Source organism: Protopterus annectens, chromosome 3.part1 (assembly GCF_019279795.1).
Source record: "Protopterus annectens isolate FY-2018-M chromosome 3.part1, PAN1.0, whole genome shotgun sequence".
Lineage (NCBI taxonomy): Eukaryota > Metazoa > Chordata > Ceratodontiformes > Protopteridae > Protopterus > Protopterus annectens.
Genome location: NC_056732.1, coordinates 162,054,585 through 162,070,916, shown reverse-complemented (window position 1 = coordinate 162,070,916; position 16,332 = coordinate 162,054,585). Strand labels below are relative to the sequence as shown.

The 16,332-nt window shown below is 39.8% G+C and overlaps 1 protein-coding gene across 9 annotated transcripts in view; it reads right to left on the bottom strand.

The window, feature by feature from the left end:
* SVIL (supervillin) overlaps positions 1–16,332 on the bottom strand; it is a gene marked incomplete in the record, with an annotated part of 2,930,183 nt that overhangs the window by 618,619 nt on the left and 2,295,232 nt on the right. For all 9 annotated transcript variants that reach the window (XM_044066681.1, XM_044066680.1, XM_044066686.1 and 6 more), the window contains 1 exon segment: positions 6,925–7,080. In XM_044066681.1, coding sequence (XP_043922616.1) covers positions 6,925–7,080 — 156 coding nt within the window.

Genomic DNA, 16,332 nt, shown 5'->3' with positions numbered 1-16,332 from the left:
TGGAGTCACCACAATGATCAAGGAGAATTCCTTCTGAATCTTTAGAGGCATGCTATCAGTGGAAAGGGTAGTAAATTATACAGAACTTTCTTGTTGAAGGAAAAGAAAAGGCACCTGTCTTCCAAGCCTTCATGCATAGAGTCCTAGTTTGTTCAGCGGGGAGGCAAAACAAGTCTACTTTTGATGAACTCCAGACAGATGGATCAGATCTTGGAAGACCCTCTGATCTAAATTTTCTCAGTTAGTTTTCTAACCTTGCTCTGACAGAATGTAGGATACCTGTAGAGTGAGACTGTGCTGTAAAGCTATATCCCATGCTAACATGGCTAGTCTGCACAGGGAGTAAGATTTGGTTCACCTTGCTTGTTTATGTATATCACTGTGGTATTATCTGTAACATCTTGAAGTAGTCTTGAGGACCACAGATGATTCAAACAGTTGAGTGCCTTGAAAAAGGCAAGCATCTCTTTTCTATTTATGTGCTTGTGTCTATCACTGCTGTCTCAGATACTTTGTGCTTTTATCCCCCCAACACTATTCCCCAAGCAAAATCCAAGATCTCTGTGTTGACTGACTGCTTTGGAGCAACAAAAAAGAGGAGACGACAGGGATACACACATACTCCATTGAATCTTTCTCATGTGCAAGTATTGCCAGAGGTATCACAAGAATCATAGATGTCATGAGACCCAGAATCCTGCGGTATTCCCTCACAGTGACTGAAGTCTGAGTGAGAGAAAAAAAAAAAAAAAAAAAAAAAAAAAAAACGATCTAAATATAGATCTGTGCTTTTTCTATGAAAGAAAAGCTCTTTGTACTGAGGAGCCTAGCAGACAACCCTATGTGATGGAGTCAAACACTTGAATTTTCTCTTGGTATCCCACCATACACAGGAGATCTCTCACCCAAGTGAGAGATTCCAGACACTTTGAAAAAGACTCTGCAAAGAGAAGCACATCATCTAAATATTGAGAAAGGTAGATACCCTGTAGCCTGCAATAAAATATAAGAGGGGCTATACATTTTGTGAACATTCTTGGAGCAGAAGATAGCCCAACTCAGACACAAATCTTTTAGAAATGTCTGAAGTTATTTTGGGCTGCTGTGGTGGGGTGTAAAAGTGCACTGGTTATATTATATGAAGATTTAAGATATTTCATCTTAGTTTTAATAAGGGTACATTTCTAGATTAATGCTCTTGGCTTAAGCTATTAACAAACAATTAATCCTGAGAATTTTTCATTGAGGGAAATGCAAAATTTAAAGGAACAATGGCAAGCAGTTCAATGAAAAATACATTTTCAAATTATGGAAAGTGAATAAGAGATAGCAGCCTTAATACTTTAAAGCATGTAATAATAGAGTAGAGTTCAATTTAGTTTTATTTAAAGTCAGCCAGTCCACTTATTCTTAGGTCTACAAGTTAATGTTTTCTGAATGTATACAAGCTCTTTCTCTCATCTCAGAGGGGACTAGAGATAAGAAAACAAGAGACAGCAATCAGTGTTAATTGGCAACACAGGCTGTATCATGCACTTTGTTATGGGTAACCTTAATTCTAGGTAAGGTAATACCTATTGGTGTAGCTGTTAATTGGGAGCAATTGTTCCTATCTGGATGATTAAACTTCATTTTTTGAACATGTGCCTATTTCTGTGGGTTTGTTCCACGTTAATAGGGGTGTTCTCAAAATGCATTTTGTTTCTGGTTTCAGGTCATTATTTATTTGCTTTTTATCAGGACAGTCCACTGGGCCAATAGAACCCATTTTCAGTGAAGGCTCAGAGAGAAAAGCTCCACGGTACAAAAAGATAATTTAAAAGTTGTATACAAGTAGAAAAAATTACAATGAGTTTGTAAACACATTACAATCAATAACAAAGGAGTAGTAAGTACAAGTTTTAAACATGACAATTTTTTCATTAAAGTTACAGTTTTGTACAGTTAGCATGAACTGTTGCATGGCATATTAATAGTATGAGCCCTAAATACAGTGGTGCTTTAAATACAATTAACTGGGGGGACAGGCTGTAGGGTGGAGATTTTATTGGGGTTTGGTGCAAGTACATTTCCAGCATGAGGAAAAGTGGGTATGGAGGGAATTTTTTTAAGTAAGAGGGGCTTTGAGTTGATCTAATGGTTAGAGGCAAGGCATTCCAATTCTTGGCTATTGAGTGAGAGTAAAGGAGCTTGCCGGGAGATTAGGTTTGTGGATCTGTAGTAGTTTCTGATCCTCTGATCTAAGGGGCCTACACTTGGGTTGTTTTAGTTGCATGTTGAGCTTAGGGCACGACAGTCTTGGGGTCTGAAGAGTATTTTATGAGCTGTGGTTAGTTGCAGGTAGGAAACATAGTTTGGCAGTTCTAGCCAATTTAGTGAACGTAGAACAGTGCAGTGATGGGAGGAGTATTTGGAGTTAGTTGCAAATTTGGCTATTCTATTGTAGCAAGTCTCAATTTTGAGGTTGGAGTAGTTTTGAAATTAGTAAGTACAGGGGCACCATAGAGGACAGAAGGCAGAAAGTATGTTGTGGCTAGGGTTATTCTCATGGATGGACTTACAAAGTGATTCTGCTTATAGAGAGTACCTAGTTTAAAGTGTGTTTTCTGGATGTTTTGTTGTATATTAAGGTCAAATTTCATATCAATCCATAGTGACTCCGAGAAGTTTTGTGTGGGTAATGAACTCTATTAATGACTTATCAGGAGAGAAGATGGAGAACTCAGTTTTGTTTAAGGGGGTTGTTTTTTTTTAGGGGTGAAGAGTATGATTTTATTTATTTTTTAATTTACGGCAAGGTGGTTGCTGTGCATCCAGGTTTCAGTTGAGGAGAAGGCATTTTGAGTCAGAATAATTAAGTCAGAGATAGAGTTGGCAGAGCAGATGACAGCTGAGTCATCTGCATACTGAATTACGGTTCCTTGAGACAAAGTTGAGTTGAAGTTGTTTAAGAATATACTAAATAGGATTGGCCCAAGTATGGAACCTTGGGGGACGCCAGTGAAGGTATTAAGGAAAGGAGAGATGGCATTTTGACATCTAATAGCTTGTTGTCTTTGATTTAAGTAACTGGAGAACCACTTTAGAGTTGGGGGGGGCAGACTAAGGTTAGAGAACTGGAAGAGAAGGTGAGAAATGGTATTGAAGGCTTTGGAAAGGTCAAGGAATAAGGCTGAGGCTATTTTGCCAGTGTCGCAGACTATTTACTATATACATAAATGAGAGAAGGGCGATTGTGGTACTATGGCTGGGTCTGAAGCCATGCTGTGGTGGTGATAGTAATTGGTTGTCCAGAAAGTAGTTGAGAAGTTGGGTACTGACGCATTTTTCTAGGATTTTGGAGATCGGGAGAAAATGGCTATGGGTCGAAAGTTAGTGATGTCTATAGTAGCAAACAAATGGACCCACTGGAATGAATTGTGCTAGTTAAACAAAAAAAAATGCAAAACACAGATATAAATCAGCACCAAAACGACGGTTTGCATAAAAATCCAGGTTTAATGTAGCAAGACAGGTAAGTGGTTTCACACATTGAATGCGCTTCTTCAGACAACAAAGAAGTAAAATCAGGCACATTATATAATACATTCATCTACTATAATAAAACAATTAACCTATAAGAACACTGTTTCAATTAATCAATAAAACATTCTCATTCATTTAAAGAGGCCTCTGGATTTCAAAGCCGGCTTAATAGAGGCCCTTTCATTAATGCCAGAAAACCTGTCTGCTTGCATAATAATAATCCAAATAGTTCCCTTTCCTCAGTAAAATTTCTGAAGTCACCACCCCGAATATTAGGAGTCACCATCTCAATTACCCTAAAACCAAATATGTGCTCTTGTCCACATTCAACATAATGCTTGGCAAGGGCATTGTGTACATCACCTTTATTTATACTGTTAACATGTTCTCTCATTCTTTCCAGCAAAGACCTGTTGGTCTTGCCTATGTAGAAGCAGTCGCATGCTCTACACTTGGCTAAATAAACCAGATTCCTGCTTCTACAATCAGCAGTGACATTAAAGCAGAACCTCCTATTAGTAGAAGGATGAACAAAATCCACATATGAATCTATAAACGTGCAGTAACTGCATCTCGAGCAGCAACGCATCTGAGTTCTGCTCACTAATTCTCCCTTCTCCTGTATGGAATTTTTTTTAACACAACTGTCTCTTCAGAGACTATTTGTTTTTGAAACTAAACCTAGGATATTCACCTACAATGGAGCAAATATTTTGGTATGGATGTAAAATAGACCAATTGTTTTTAATTCCTACAATGTCACTGACATCACTAGTATAATAGAGACATAGGTAGTGTCTCCTCCTTCATGGGGCTGCTTCCATTCTCATTACATGAATCTACTCTGCGTGTAAAAAAGGGTCTACCCTTCCCCTCCTGTTTTCGTGTGTAAAACAAACAGCATCAGCTACCTCCTTCCTCTTATAACCCCTGTCAATTAATTCCTGTTGAAAACAATTGATATCTGCCTCATACAACGTATCTTCATTATTTAATCTTGACAAGCGCATACATTGCCCTTTGGCAACATTCTTGAAGACATGACCCACATGCATACTGTTACGTTGTAATAATGTGTTCTTTCTACAACTTTTTCTATGTAAAGTAGTGGTCAAACGTCCCAGAGAATTAACAAAAACCTTTACATCTAAATAGTCTATTGCTGTCACTGAAATCGAAAAAGTGAACAAAAGAAATGGCACTGTAATATTAAAATAAGATATAAAATTAAGAAGTTGTGCCTTTGTCCCGGTCCAAATCAAAAAAAGGTTATCCAGAAATCTTCTGTATAGTACAATGCTCGATGAAAACCCAAAGTCAAAAAATGTGTCATGCAGCCATAACACAATTTTATTTTCTTCTTTATGATTTCACTGACTGTTTCTACATAGGCAAGACAAACAGGTCTTTGCTGGAAAGAATGAGAGAACATGTTAACAGTATAAATAAAGGTGATGTACACAATGCCCTTGCCAAGCATTATGTTGAATGTGGACAAGAGCATATGTTTGGTTTTAGGGTAATTGAGATGGTGACTCCTAATATTCGGGGTGGTGACTTCAGACATTTTACTGAGGAAAGGGAACTATTATGGATTATTATTATTATTATTATTATGCAGGCAGACAGGTTTCCTGGCATTAATAAAAGGGTCTCTATTAAGCCGGCTTTGAAAGCCAGAGGTCTCTCTAAATGAATGAAAATGTTTTATTGATTAACTGAAACAGTGTTCTTATAGGTTAATTGTTTTATTATAGTAGATGAATGCATTATATAATGTGCCTGATTTTACTGCTTTGTTGTCTAAAGAAGCACATCTAATGTGTGAAAGCGCTTACCTGTCTTGCTACATTAAACCTGGATCTTTATGCAAACAGTTGTGTTTTGGTTCTGGTTTATATCTGCTTTTTTTATTGATGTCTATATTAATGCCTCCTTTGTGGAGAGAGAGGATGAAGGTCTTTTTACAGGCCATGGGAAAGTAAGACTCTAGAATGGATATGTTTATAAGTATGCTTACAGGGTATGAGATAGTGCAAGTGGCTATTTCCAAATATTCTGAGAGAAAATTATCAGGGCATTGGAGCAAGTTTTTAATTTTAGTACCATTTTATGGCTGATGATGGAGTGGGCTTCAGGGTGAAGGAAAAAAGGGGGGTATGTATTAGGTTCTTGTGAGGACTAGGTGTGAATTGGGGAGGGGAGTGAGTGGGTGATGTAGGGGTAGGTGTGCAGAGATTTGTCTGGGAGAATTTTGCAGTAATGTCAGCTATGGAGTTTATAAAGAAGGTGTTAAAAACAGTAGGCTATGTCCTCTGAAATTTAAGCAGGATGACGGCAGAGATGTTTTTTCTCGCCTAGGTTAAAGTAGTGAGGTAATGGAGCTCCATAATCTCTTTGGGTTCTGTTGGTGGTTAGACTGTAATTTTTGGTAATATTCTTTTTTATCTTTATTAACTAGTTTTTTTGCACAGTTGCAAAGTTATTTGATTTTTAGTAGGTCTGCGGCATTTCTGTGGGTTTGCCATGACTTCCATATTTTGTCTCTAGCATGCATGAGAAGTCAAGTGGATTTGGATAGCCAAGGGGCATGGTTATTTTTTATTCTCTGCAATCGTAGCGGTGCTAGGCTACTTTATTCATGAAGGTGTTACTGAAGTACTCAACAGCTTTGTCTAGTAGGAGGGTCTTTAGCGGGTGCCAGTTAGTAGATTTTAGAATGTTGTTGAAGGTAATAAGGTTAAATGAGGACAAGTTCCTTGTTTGTTTATACTGATGCTGGCTATGATTGGGAGGGGATGCTCGGGAGAAAAACTGGAAGATTTTCGCTGAGTGTGTTTGGCAGTATTCCTGCTGAGGTTACTTGGTTAGGATTTGAGACCAGGGCCCAATCTAAGATGGATCCATTTTCAGTCCCTTTGTTTGGTCTGGTGGAAGAGTGTATGAGCTGGGTGAAGTAGAAGAGATTAATATTTGAAGAAGGGTGGCTGGAATGAAGTTCAAGCCAGTTGATACTGACGTTACCCAAGACAAAGAAATACCATTTATTCCAGTAATTTATTTATTTAAGGAGTCAAAGTTAAAAAGGAAGGTAAGATGGTACACTAAGCAGTGTATGTAAGCAAATTTGCACACTCCTTTATAAAGTGACGACACGTGCACAGCATGGTCAGTCTACACCCTGACTGTGCCTGGCATTAAAGTGATTTCAAACTGTTCACTGGTCTCCATGCAAGTTTTTTCAAAGACTAAAAGTAGCAAACCAACATAATGAAATTAAATTAAAAAATTCATCCTGGTGAGCATTGTGATGTAGAGTTTTACTACTGGCTGCCCTGCCTTAAGGATCATTAACACTGTGAACGACCTACTAACACAATGAAAAAATAGGGTACCTACCTTTAATTTGTAAGAGCATTAATTTCTTATATGGCACAGCACTGTTGTTTGACGTATGCTCTGTAAGATTAACACTCCTCAGACTGACACTGCCAAAGTTCTCTTTACTGGCAAGTCCAGCTAGTGCTACATCTGATAAATTTGAGGATTTGGACACTGCAAAACATACAAAACTCTTCGTTAGGTGCCAGTTTTGATCTGCTACCACTGCTTTTGCTTCTCTTTCCTGCTGAGCATTTTTTTTCAGTGTTTGTTAGTTTAATGTGTTGAGAAAACAGAGGAGTTTACTGGAATCATTGTTTAAACAGCACATTCAGTAATAAAATTACATAATCTGATAATCCACTGTTACCTGTCAACTGAAAAAGGCCAACTTTTCCATTATGTCAGCAAGAGATACATTAAGGATGCAAAGCTGTTAGAGTTGCCAATAATATTTACACCAACATATATGACAATACTCATTTGTAAAATAAGAAAAGTTTAAAGCTTGTGGATTGAGTAAATGTGCAAATTGACATGTCATTACACAAGTCCTACAAAGCTCAAAAATAGATTCAGTTTAATAGATTTTCCTTTCTTTACCAATAATATAACAATGGTTAAAAGGCAAAACACCTTTTAAGAATGCCAGGGTTCTACTAAATAGTCTGCAAAATAGAAACACTGAACCTCCAGTTTGAAATATACCCAAATGAATCATAGTAAGTGGGTATTCTGGTCAATTTTGTTAGTAAAGATGGGAGAGGGGAGCAAAATATGGTCACTTCTTAAGAAATAAGAAATTTTAATGTCCAAAGCCTTAGAAGATAACATATTGCTTAGTCAAATGCACCATTTGACAGTTAATCTACGTGTGATACCAGCAAAGTATCTTTCCCGTTTTTCACAATCATCCTGCCATCCCTGTAAATATAAGAGGATCATCAATAAAAAATGGTGAGGGGTCCAAACACACTCAGTTCGCTCAAAAAAATCATATAAGGAACCAAAGGAGGATGGGGGGCTGCAAATAAAGCAAAAGAAAAGGTTAAGGATAATGTAAAACACAGACCTCACCAAAAAGGATGGTGGATTGGTCACTGCCTTGATGAATGATGCAGCTTCAAGGATCTGGAGTTCCAGTACAAAAGATGCAATTACCTTATCCTCTTTGGGCTGCACTCTACACTACAGTTCTGTAGAAGATTATCCTAGTAATTTGCAGAAAGGAGAGATGAATGCAGCTTTCAAAAAACTACCATGGTCTTGCTTATAAAATCCATGCTGCTCTTGAACAGAAGACAAAATGAAAGTTATGTACTTACCATAATGCTAGATTCGTGTCATCTTCTGTCCTTCTCAACTTGTGGATACATTGGATGCCGCTGGATCTAATGCCAGCAACTTTCAGACTTCTGTATCCAAGGTTCTGACTCCCTCCCCATTCCCATGATCCCCCTCTGCCCTCACAGTTTCTAAGAAAGAGGTTACCCTCTTATAAAGATTAATCAACAAAAGCCACTTACAGGAAGAAATAAGGACTATAAAAACACCTTCTGTCAAAGGATAACTGGTTAGATTAGTTTTTATACCCAGTTACCTGGTTATGAGATGGTAGGTAGAGACAATATGGTGGAGAAAAGGGTAGAAGGTCAGCCACTGGCAGCAGTCAGCGATGCAGTGGGGTTGGATAGTGGAAAATCTTTTAATTCTACCTTCACTTTGGACAGTTATGGAATTTAACATTCTCATAAATAATTGGGTTATTTTTGCTAAGGATAGTCAAATGATTAAAGTATTAGGTAGTGCCCCTCAAATAGTATACAAGGAGGACAAAACATTGAAGCAAATATTAGAAAGCAATGGTATGAGTAAGTGTGGGAGGTGTAAACAATGTTCCCATGTCTTGACCACTGTTTGTTCATTAATGGTGCTGGATATAATGTCAGAGGCCATTTTTCATGTGATTCACACTAAGTGATGTATGTGGCAAGTTGCAGTGCATGTTGGGTATTCTATGTTGGGAAAACTTTGAGAAAACTCAAGGATAGGGTATATGAGCATCTGGTAGATATTAAAAAAAATGTAGAAATAAAAATGCATTGCATAGGCATATACTTTGAGTACCCTGGGCATAACTTTAAATGTGTAGTGATCGAGCAAGTGAAGAACAACTTGAGAGGATATATCACTACAGACCACTTGGATAAATGTGAATTAAAATGTCAGATTTTAAATGCTACAAACTGTCCAGGAATTAATGACTCAATATCTATTAGTTTTTATTAAAATTAATGAATTTATAGGTATAATGACATTTAATTATTTTAGCATGTTATTTTAAGTATGTATTGTATGTAATTAAATGGTTAATTGAATTATTTATCAGTCACATGACTGGTACTCCAGTATAAATGTTGTTTTAGGATGACTTTTAATTGTTCTGAGGAAGTCTCTGATTAAAGAAACAAAAGCACTTAACCTGTTTTTTATTAAACTGTTTTGTACTTTGGAGCCCCTATAGTGGTCAATTTTCCAGCTGCTTTACATGATGCACATTTTACAGCAAAGATATAAACATTACAGTTGAATTCATGGAGATTGTTTTGTTAAACAATTTTGTATTTTTGGATGATACATTTTTTAAACAATGGGAGTAGCTATAGGGTTGCTTCAGCACCTGTTTTTGCTGTTATTCTTCTTTGGTTTTAGGAACAGCAGTTTTGGAAAGACTACTATACTTAAGGTTTTTAGATTATATACATTTTTTTTGGACTGGAGGACATCAGTTATTGAAGGAATTTATTGAATACACTAATGCTACCTTTCTTTCTATAAAAGGTACCTATGCCACATATTTGTCACACAGAATTATCTGGATATTATGATTTATAAGAATAATGTTGAGCATACTTATACACTTTGAAAACCTACATTTTCTAATTCTTATTTACACTTCACCAGCCACCATCCATACTGGCAGAAACCAAATCTAATTAAGGGTCAGTTTGTTAGACTGACATAAGAGGTACGAGAGATGCAGGAAATAATAGTGACAACCATACTGGTAAGATTATCTACTTTTTGACTATTTATAATGTACTAAGTTAACAGATTGTGCAAATGTTACATTACTATTGACCTATGTTGCTCAAAGATGGTATTTTTGGAACAATGTTTAGCAAACAAACTTTTGATTTCTTATAAAAAGGGCCATAGTATTTCTGATATAGTGCACAGAAAATTTCAAATGCCTAAAGTAGGAACAGACAGATCATTTTAAGATATGACACTTGATCATTTTAAGATATGACACTTTTAGGTGCGGGAAATGTTCTATTTGTTTTCATGTTGTCAAGAACTTTCCTGCTATTAATTCTGTTAATTTTTTTCCAAATGGATGTTATACTTGCAATACAGAAGGAACTGCGTATATTTTGAAATGTACATGTAAGAAGTTTTATGTACGTGAAAGTAAATGAAAGTTTAAAGTGCATCTTCAAGAACATACAAGGGACATTAAAAAAAGTCAACTTAAGCTATGCACTTTAAACAATTTCATGCAAGTGATTTTAAACTATTGCAAGGTAACTGCCCATTCCCATCTGCTATCAACTCTTCTCTATGCCTCACCTCGATTCTCCAACTTAAACAAAACAGATCTTAATAAACGATCATCCTGCTATAGCCACATTGCCAGAGCCTACCAGACACACCACTGTCATAACCTAAATCGCCTAGGATGTCTTGAACTGCCAAGCCTACTGCAGTTCAGCCAGCTAACAGTGGCACATAAAGTCCTTTACCAAACAGAAAATGCACCTGCACTAAAAAATATCAGCTCCTACACCAGCATCTGGCCACTGCAATCATCCACTAGACTCCTAGTTCAAACATACAAATCCAACTACTCAGCTGGGGACTCTATTTGCCAACTCTGTTGGAAAAATATGGAACAGACTCCCAGCTGACATGACCCTAGAAACCTCACTAACTCAATTCCAAAACAAACTCAAGAAATACTTCGAATCTCAGTGGTTATGTCCTTGCACTATCCCCGATTAGTGACCTCTCTATTTCTTAGGTGCCTTACCTTCCAACTACTTCTAACTTTTTTCTACCACTCCATTTCAAGAAGGGTCAATTGTATAACTGCTGCTCAGTGTGTCTTAAACCTGAATGTAATGTTATGTATGTTTAACTTTAAAAGTGGAGTGATTAAGTATAATTTTTCTGCATTTTCTTGCTGCCTTTAGCTAATTCCACCTAAAACGCAGATTTTCTAGAGTTTCTGTGATTTAAAAAGCTTGTTTCAGCTACATATTGTACTCATTTTACTGCCTGCATTTTAACAAAGTCGTTTTTGTGTTTAAATTACCTGTTTAACTGTTGTAGGCTACACACTGAAGTGTGATAGCCATTTCTGTACATTTGGAGTGTTTTTTTGATTGTATCTGCTTTATTTTCTGAAAAAAACGAACAAAAAAAAAAATACTTGTTTTTCCGCCTTTCTAAGCTAGTATAGTCCCGTTTTCAGGTTAGTGCTGAATTCAGGGGTGTGCTACAAGTTTCTGTGTTTGCCCATGCCTTACTTGGATAGAAGGAAGTTTCTCTGTTCACTGTGAGAGAGGGAGCTTTGAGCAGCCTGTCTGTCTCTGGAGGAGTGGTTTCAGCCCAGAAATTAGTAGTCTATTGGCCATTTTGGGCTAATTTCTCTCTCTTTCATTTCTCTGCTATAAAACCCGCATTTGAGCGCCGGGCAGCTAGGGTATAACTATTCCCGGCTCCACAAAGTGTACTCTTCAATTTTTCCCTTGGAACTAGACAAACTTTCAACTTAAGCACTCAAACCATTCACTTCTCATCCTGGTACTTACTCAAAACTCATAGCAAGCACTAATAAACCTTAGCACTAGACCCCCCTATACTGTGGAGAAGGACAAGGCTCTCTATTTGACCTTACCAGCCAATCAGTAAAACAGTTCAGTGTACCTATCCAGGCATGTCCAAAGGGCAGTTTCAGGTGTACTCTCCAGTCCAACTGGTGAATCTGGGATTTGAGGCAATGTTACAATTGCCTCACGTACACAGACAACTTTCTCCTCATTCCACCAAACACTAATACATGTGAGAGATGCAATTATACAGCCAAACTGGAGGTAATGCCCTCTCAACCCAAGACTGGGCCAGGCACAGTCAAGAGGAGAAGGGTATTACTTGTATCACACCACCAGTCTCGCACAGACCTATGAAACCAGCACCAGCAAAAAACACACATAAATACACGAAAACATACTCGGAGGCTCTAAATAAAAATCTGCAAAAGCAACAGAGACCTCCAACGCAGACATCCAAGCAACCTCCACCCCCCGAACACAAACCATGAAACACATACTTCACAAAACCAGTATGCCACGCAATCACAGCCCTTAAGGCAAAATAACATACCCAACACACTAGTAATAGGTGACTATAGTCAGGCACACTGACGTCCCACTCACTAGGCTGAACAAGGAGAAGGTTACTGTTAGCTGCCTGTCTGGTGCCAGGTCCGCCACATACCACAAGCACTCCGGTCACTCCAGAACAAGTACAAATATGACTGTCATTGTCCATGTTGGTGTGAATGACCTGAGCCGTACCTCCCTGAACTACATGAAAAGAGACATGGAGGAGTGCTCTGATGACGTAGCCCAGGCCGGTATGACCCTGACCCTGAGTAGCATCCTGCCCTCACCAAGAATGATACCACAGTTTGTTTGTTTGTTTGTGTCTTTCGGCTTTTCCTGGTTAGGGGTCGCCACAGCGGAACTCCGGTCCGCTAATGATTGGCAGTAGATTTTTACGTACTGGCTTGCCGGGCCTAACGCACAACCTTCAACGAAGGAACGGCCATTCACGCATGTCACCACACTGAAGACACTTTAACTGAGAATCGAACGGGCAAGTATAGAGAAAAAATTATCAATTTCAAAAAATTGGCTAAGCTTCTGGTGTCATTCAAAAGGGATCAAGTGTCTGTCAGCCTGGGATGATCTGCTCGACAAGCCACGCTGCTTCGTTAGAGACAGTTTGCACCTGTCACCCTTAGGCTTTCGAATACTGGCTAAGGCTCTTGCCACCCCCATAGTGCCTTTTTTAAGCAAGGCTCAAAAGACAAACCCACCGCCATAAATAGCACAAGTAACAAAAAACTGAGGGTAATGCTACTCAATGCCAGAAGTCTAAACCTCAAAATGCGCGCACTTGAGGCACTCCTCAGTATGGAGAAAATCGATATATGTGCAGTAAAATAAACCTGGTTTAAGGATCCAGAGCGCACCCCAGCACTACCAGGCTACAACTCATACCATACAATTTGGCCACAAAACCTGGACCGAAATACAAAAGGCGGGGGAGTATCCATATTCATTCAAGGATACCCACACCTCCATGTTAGTGGCACAGCACGATGCTTCAGAGATCATCCATATGCAACTAACAATGGGCAAAACTGCTACTCAAATTATAGCTTGCTACAGATCACCTACCATGTCCCAGGACCCCACTCCGCATTCCTGGAAACACTGGGAAACATAAAGGTCCTACTAAACACCCTGATATTGGGTGATTACAATTACCCAAACATTAACTGGGAGAACTACTCAAGTACTAACTCCCTTGCCCAACATTTCCTAGAATTTATAAACTCAAATGCCCTGGATCAACTGGTCAACACCCCCACCAGACATGGTCATCACCAACATGGGTGACCAGTATTCCACATCGGAGGTCAACCCCTTGCTGGTTAGATCTGACCATAAACTAATCACTCTGGATATCCACACTCCGCCACCACCCCCGGTCAAAGAAACCACCATGAAAAACTTTTCAAAAGCAAACTTTTAGTTATGTACTCACCATAACTTTAGATGTTTGGGATCCATCTCGCCTACATTCTGTACTGATGGGCTCGGAGCCGATCCTCGGCTCCGACTCAGCACGCTATGCTATAGAGCGAAGCCTCTTATTGGCTGAGCTATTCTCTATCCCAGGATGCACCACCACTAATCCCCCAGATCTTGTTTGTCCGCATTCATGCACACACACATAACTTGTTCATATAACATTGCCAGATGTTTCAAGATGAAACAATAGAATTCGGACCGTCCGATCTCTTCTGATCTCCAAGGCAGGGGGAAGGAGGGTGGGTTATTGGGAATGTAGGCGAGATGGATCCCAAACATCTAAAGTTATGGTGAGTACATAACTAAAAGATGTTATGTGATCCTATCTCGCCTACATTCTGTACTGATGGGACAGCTTCCCTAGCACCTAAATCCTGGGTGGCTCACTGGAAAATACTCCTGAGCACTGTGGAACCAAATGAAGCTCGCCCCCGGGATGCCACATCCAATTTGTAGTGGGAAATGAAAGTGTGCGGGGAAGACCACGTAGCCGCAGCACAAATGTCACTAATGGCAAGCTTAGAATGGAATGCTATTGAAGTAGCCATAGCTCTTGTAGAGTGAGCTTTGACAGAGGTCATAAGCTCTTTATTAGAAGAGGAATAAGCTTGACTAATACAGTCCCTGATCCATTTGGCAATAGTGACCTTTGTGACAGCTTTGCCCAATTTATTATCCAAAAAGAACACAAACAATTGATCTGTTTTCCTTGTTTGTTTGGTCCTGTCTAAATAAAAACGCAATTGCCTGTGGACATCCAATGTGTGGAATATGTATTCCGCTTTGTTTGAGTACTTTGGAAAGAAAACTGGAAGTTCTAATGACTGTTGCAGGCAAAAACTGGAACAAACTTTAGGGACAAAGGATGGATTAGGCCTGAGGGATACGCTATCTTTGTGAAAAACCAGGTACGGTGGTTTTACAGATAGAGCTTGAAGCTCTGAAACCCTTCTGGCAGAAGTAATCACGACCAGAAAAGCAGTTTTCCAAGATAGAAATTTCAAATCACATGTTGCTGCCGGTTCGAAGGGGGAGGAGGTTAAGGCACGTAACACCACATCGAGATCCCACGGAGGAGCAGGATGAGAAATCGGAGGTCGTAAAAGCGCAGCACCTTTCATGAAGGTTTTAGACAATCTGTTGCTCATTAAAGGTGGGTTTATAGATTCATGAAAATTGGAAATAGCTGCCAATTGGACCTTGATGGTAGAGACTGAAGAACCTTGATTGAATGATACAGGAATAGTGATGGGATCCAGACCCCGGAGTTGAGCCCAAATAGCAAATCTCTTCCATTTGCTAGTATACAATTTCTTAGTGGCAGACTTGTGGGCCGAAGATAAGATATGTATGACTTCCGGGTCTAAGGTATGATTCCTGACTATAGTCGGAAGAGGAGGAGCCAAGCTGTTAACTTCAAAGTGTGAAGGGACTGGTGGAGTAGTCCCGACTGATGAATTAATAGGTCTGGGATCTGATCCAGGAACCATGGACCGTCCAGTGCATATTTCCGAAGATAGGGGAACCATACCTGACGAGGCCAATAAGGAGCAACTAAGATCATCTTGCTCCCCAAGAGAGACGCCTTTTGGATCACTCTGGGAAGGAGGGGAACTGGGGGAAGGCGTATAGCAAGCCGGTGGGCCAAGGATGGGCTAGTGCGTCCATAGGACTCTCCCCCGGAGCTGGAGTGAGGGAGAAGAACTTTCTGCACTTCGCGTTCAGCGGGGTTGCGAAGAGGTCGCAACAAGGAATTCCCCATTTGCTGAAGATCTGAGTTGTCACTGCATTGTTCAGAGACCACTCGTGAGGAGAGAGGATAGTTCTGCTCAGTCTGTCGGCTATCACGTTAGATTTGCCAGGGATATGAGTTGCTATCAGAAAACGTCTGGTCGCCACTGCCCATTCCCAGACTCTCATGGCCTCTCTGCAAAGAGGGTAGGATCTGGTCCCTCCCTGCTTGTTCAGATACCAGACCACTGACATGTTGTCGGAGTGAACGGCAATTACGCCCTGAGGGAGGTATTCGTGGAGGGCTCGTAGAGATAGAAGCACCGCCCTCATTTCCAAAATGTTGATATGAAGAAGACTCTCTTCTGAATGCCATTTGCCTTGGACTGACCTGCCCAGGGAATGCCCCCCCCCCCAATCTGGGAGGCGTCCGTAGTCAAAGTGGCCATAGTAGGAGGTGGAACAAAGGGTCGACCCTGATCCAGATTGGAGGGCACCAGCCACCAGCGAAGGTCCCGTTTGCAGGTTTCCGTGATCCATATGAGGTGACTGAGAGGGAGATCCTGAAAGGACGACTGTGTCGAAAGAAGCCACTGGAGAATTCTCATATGCAACCTTGCTAGGGGGACTAGAAGAACAGTGGCCGACATAGATCCCAATAGCTGCAGGACCATCCTGGCTGGAGCTTTGGATCTGAGAAGCAAGGCTCGGACTTGAGCCTGTATGGTTTGTATCCTTTCTGTAGGAA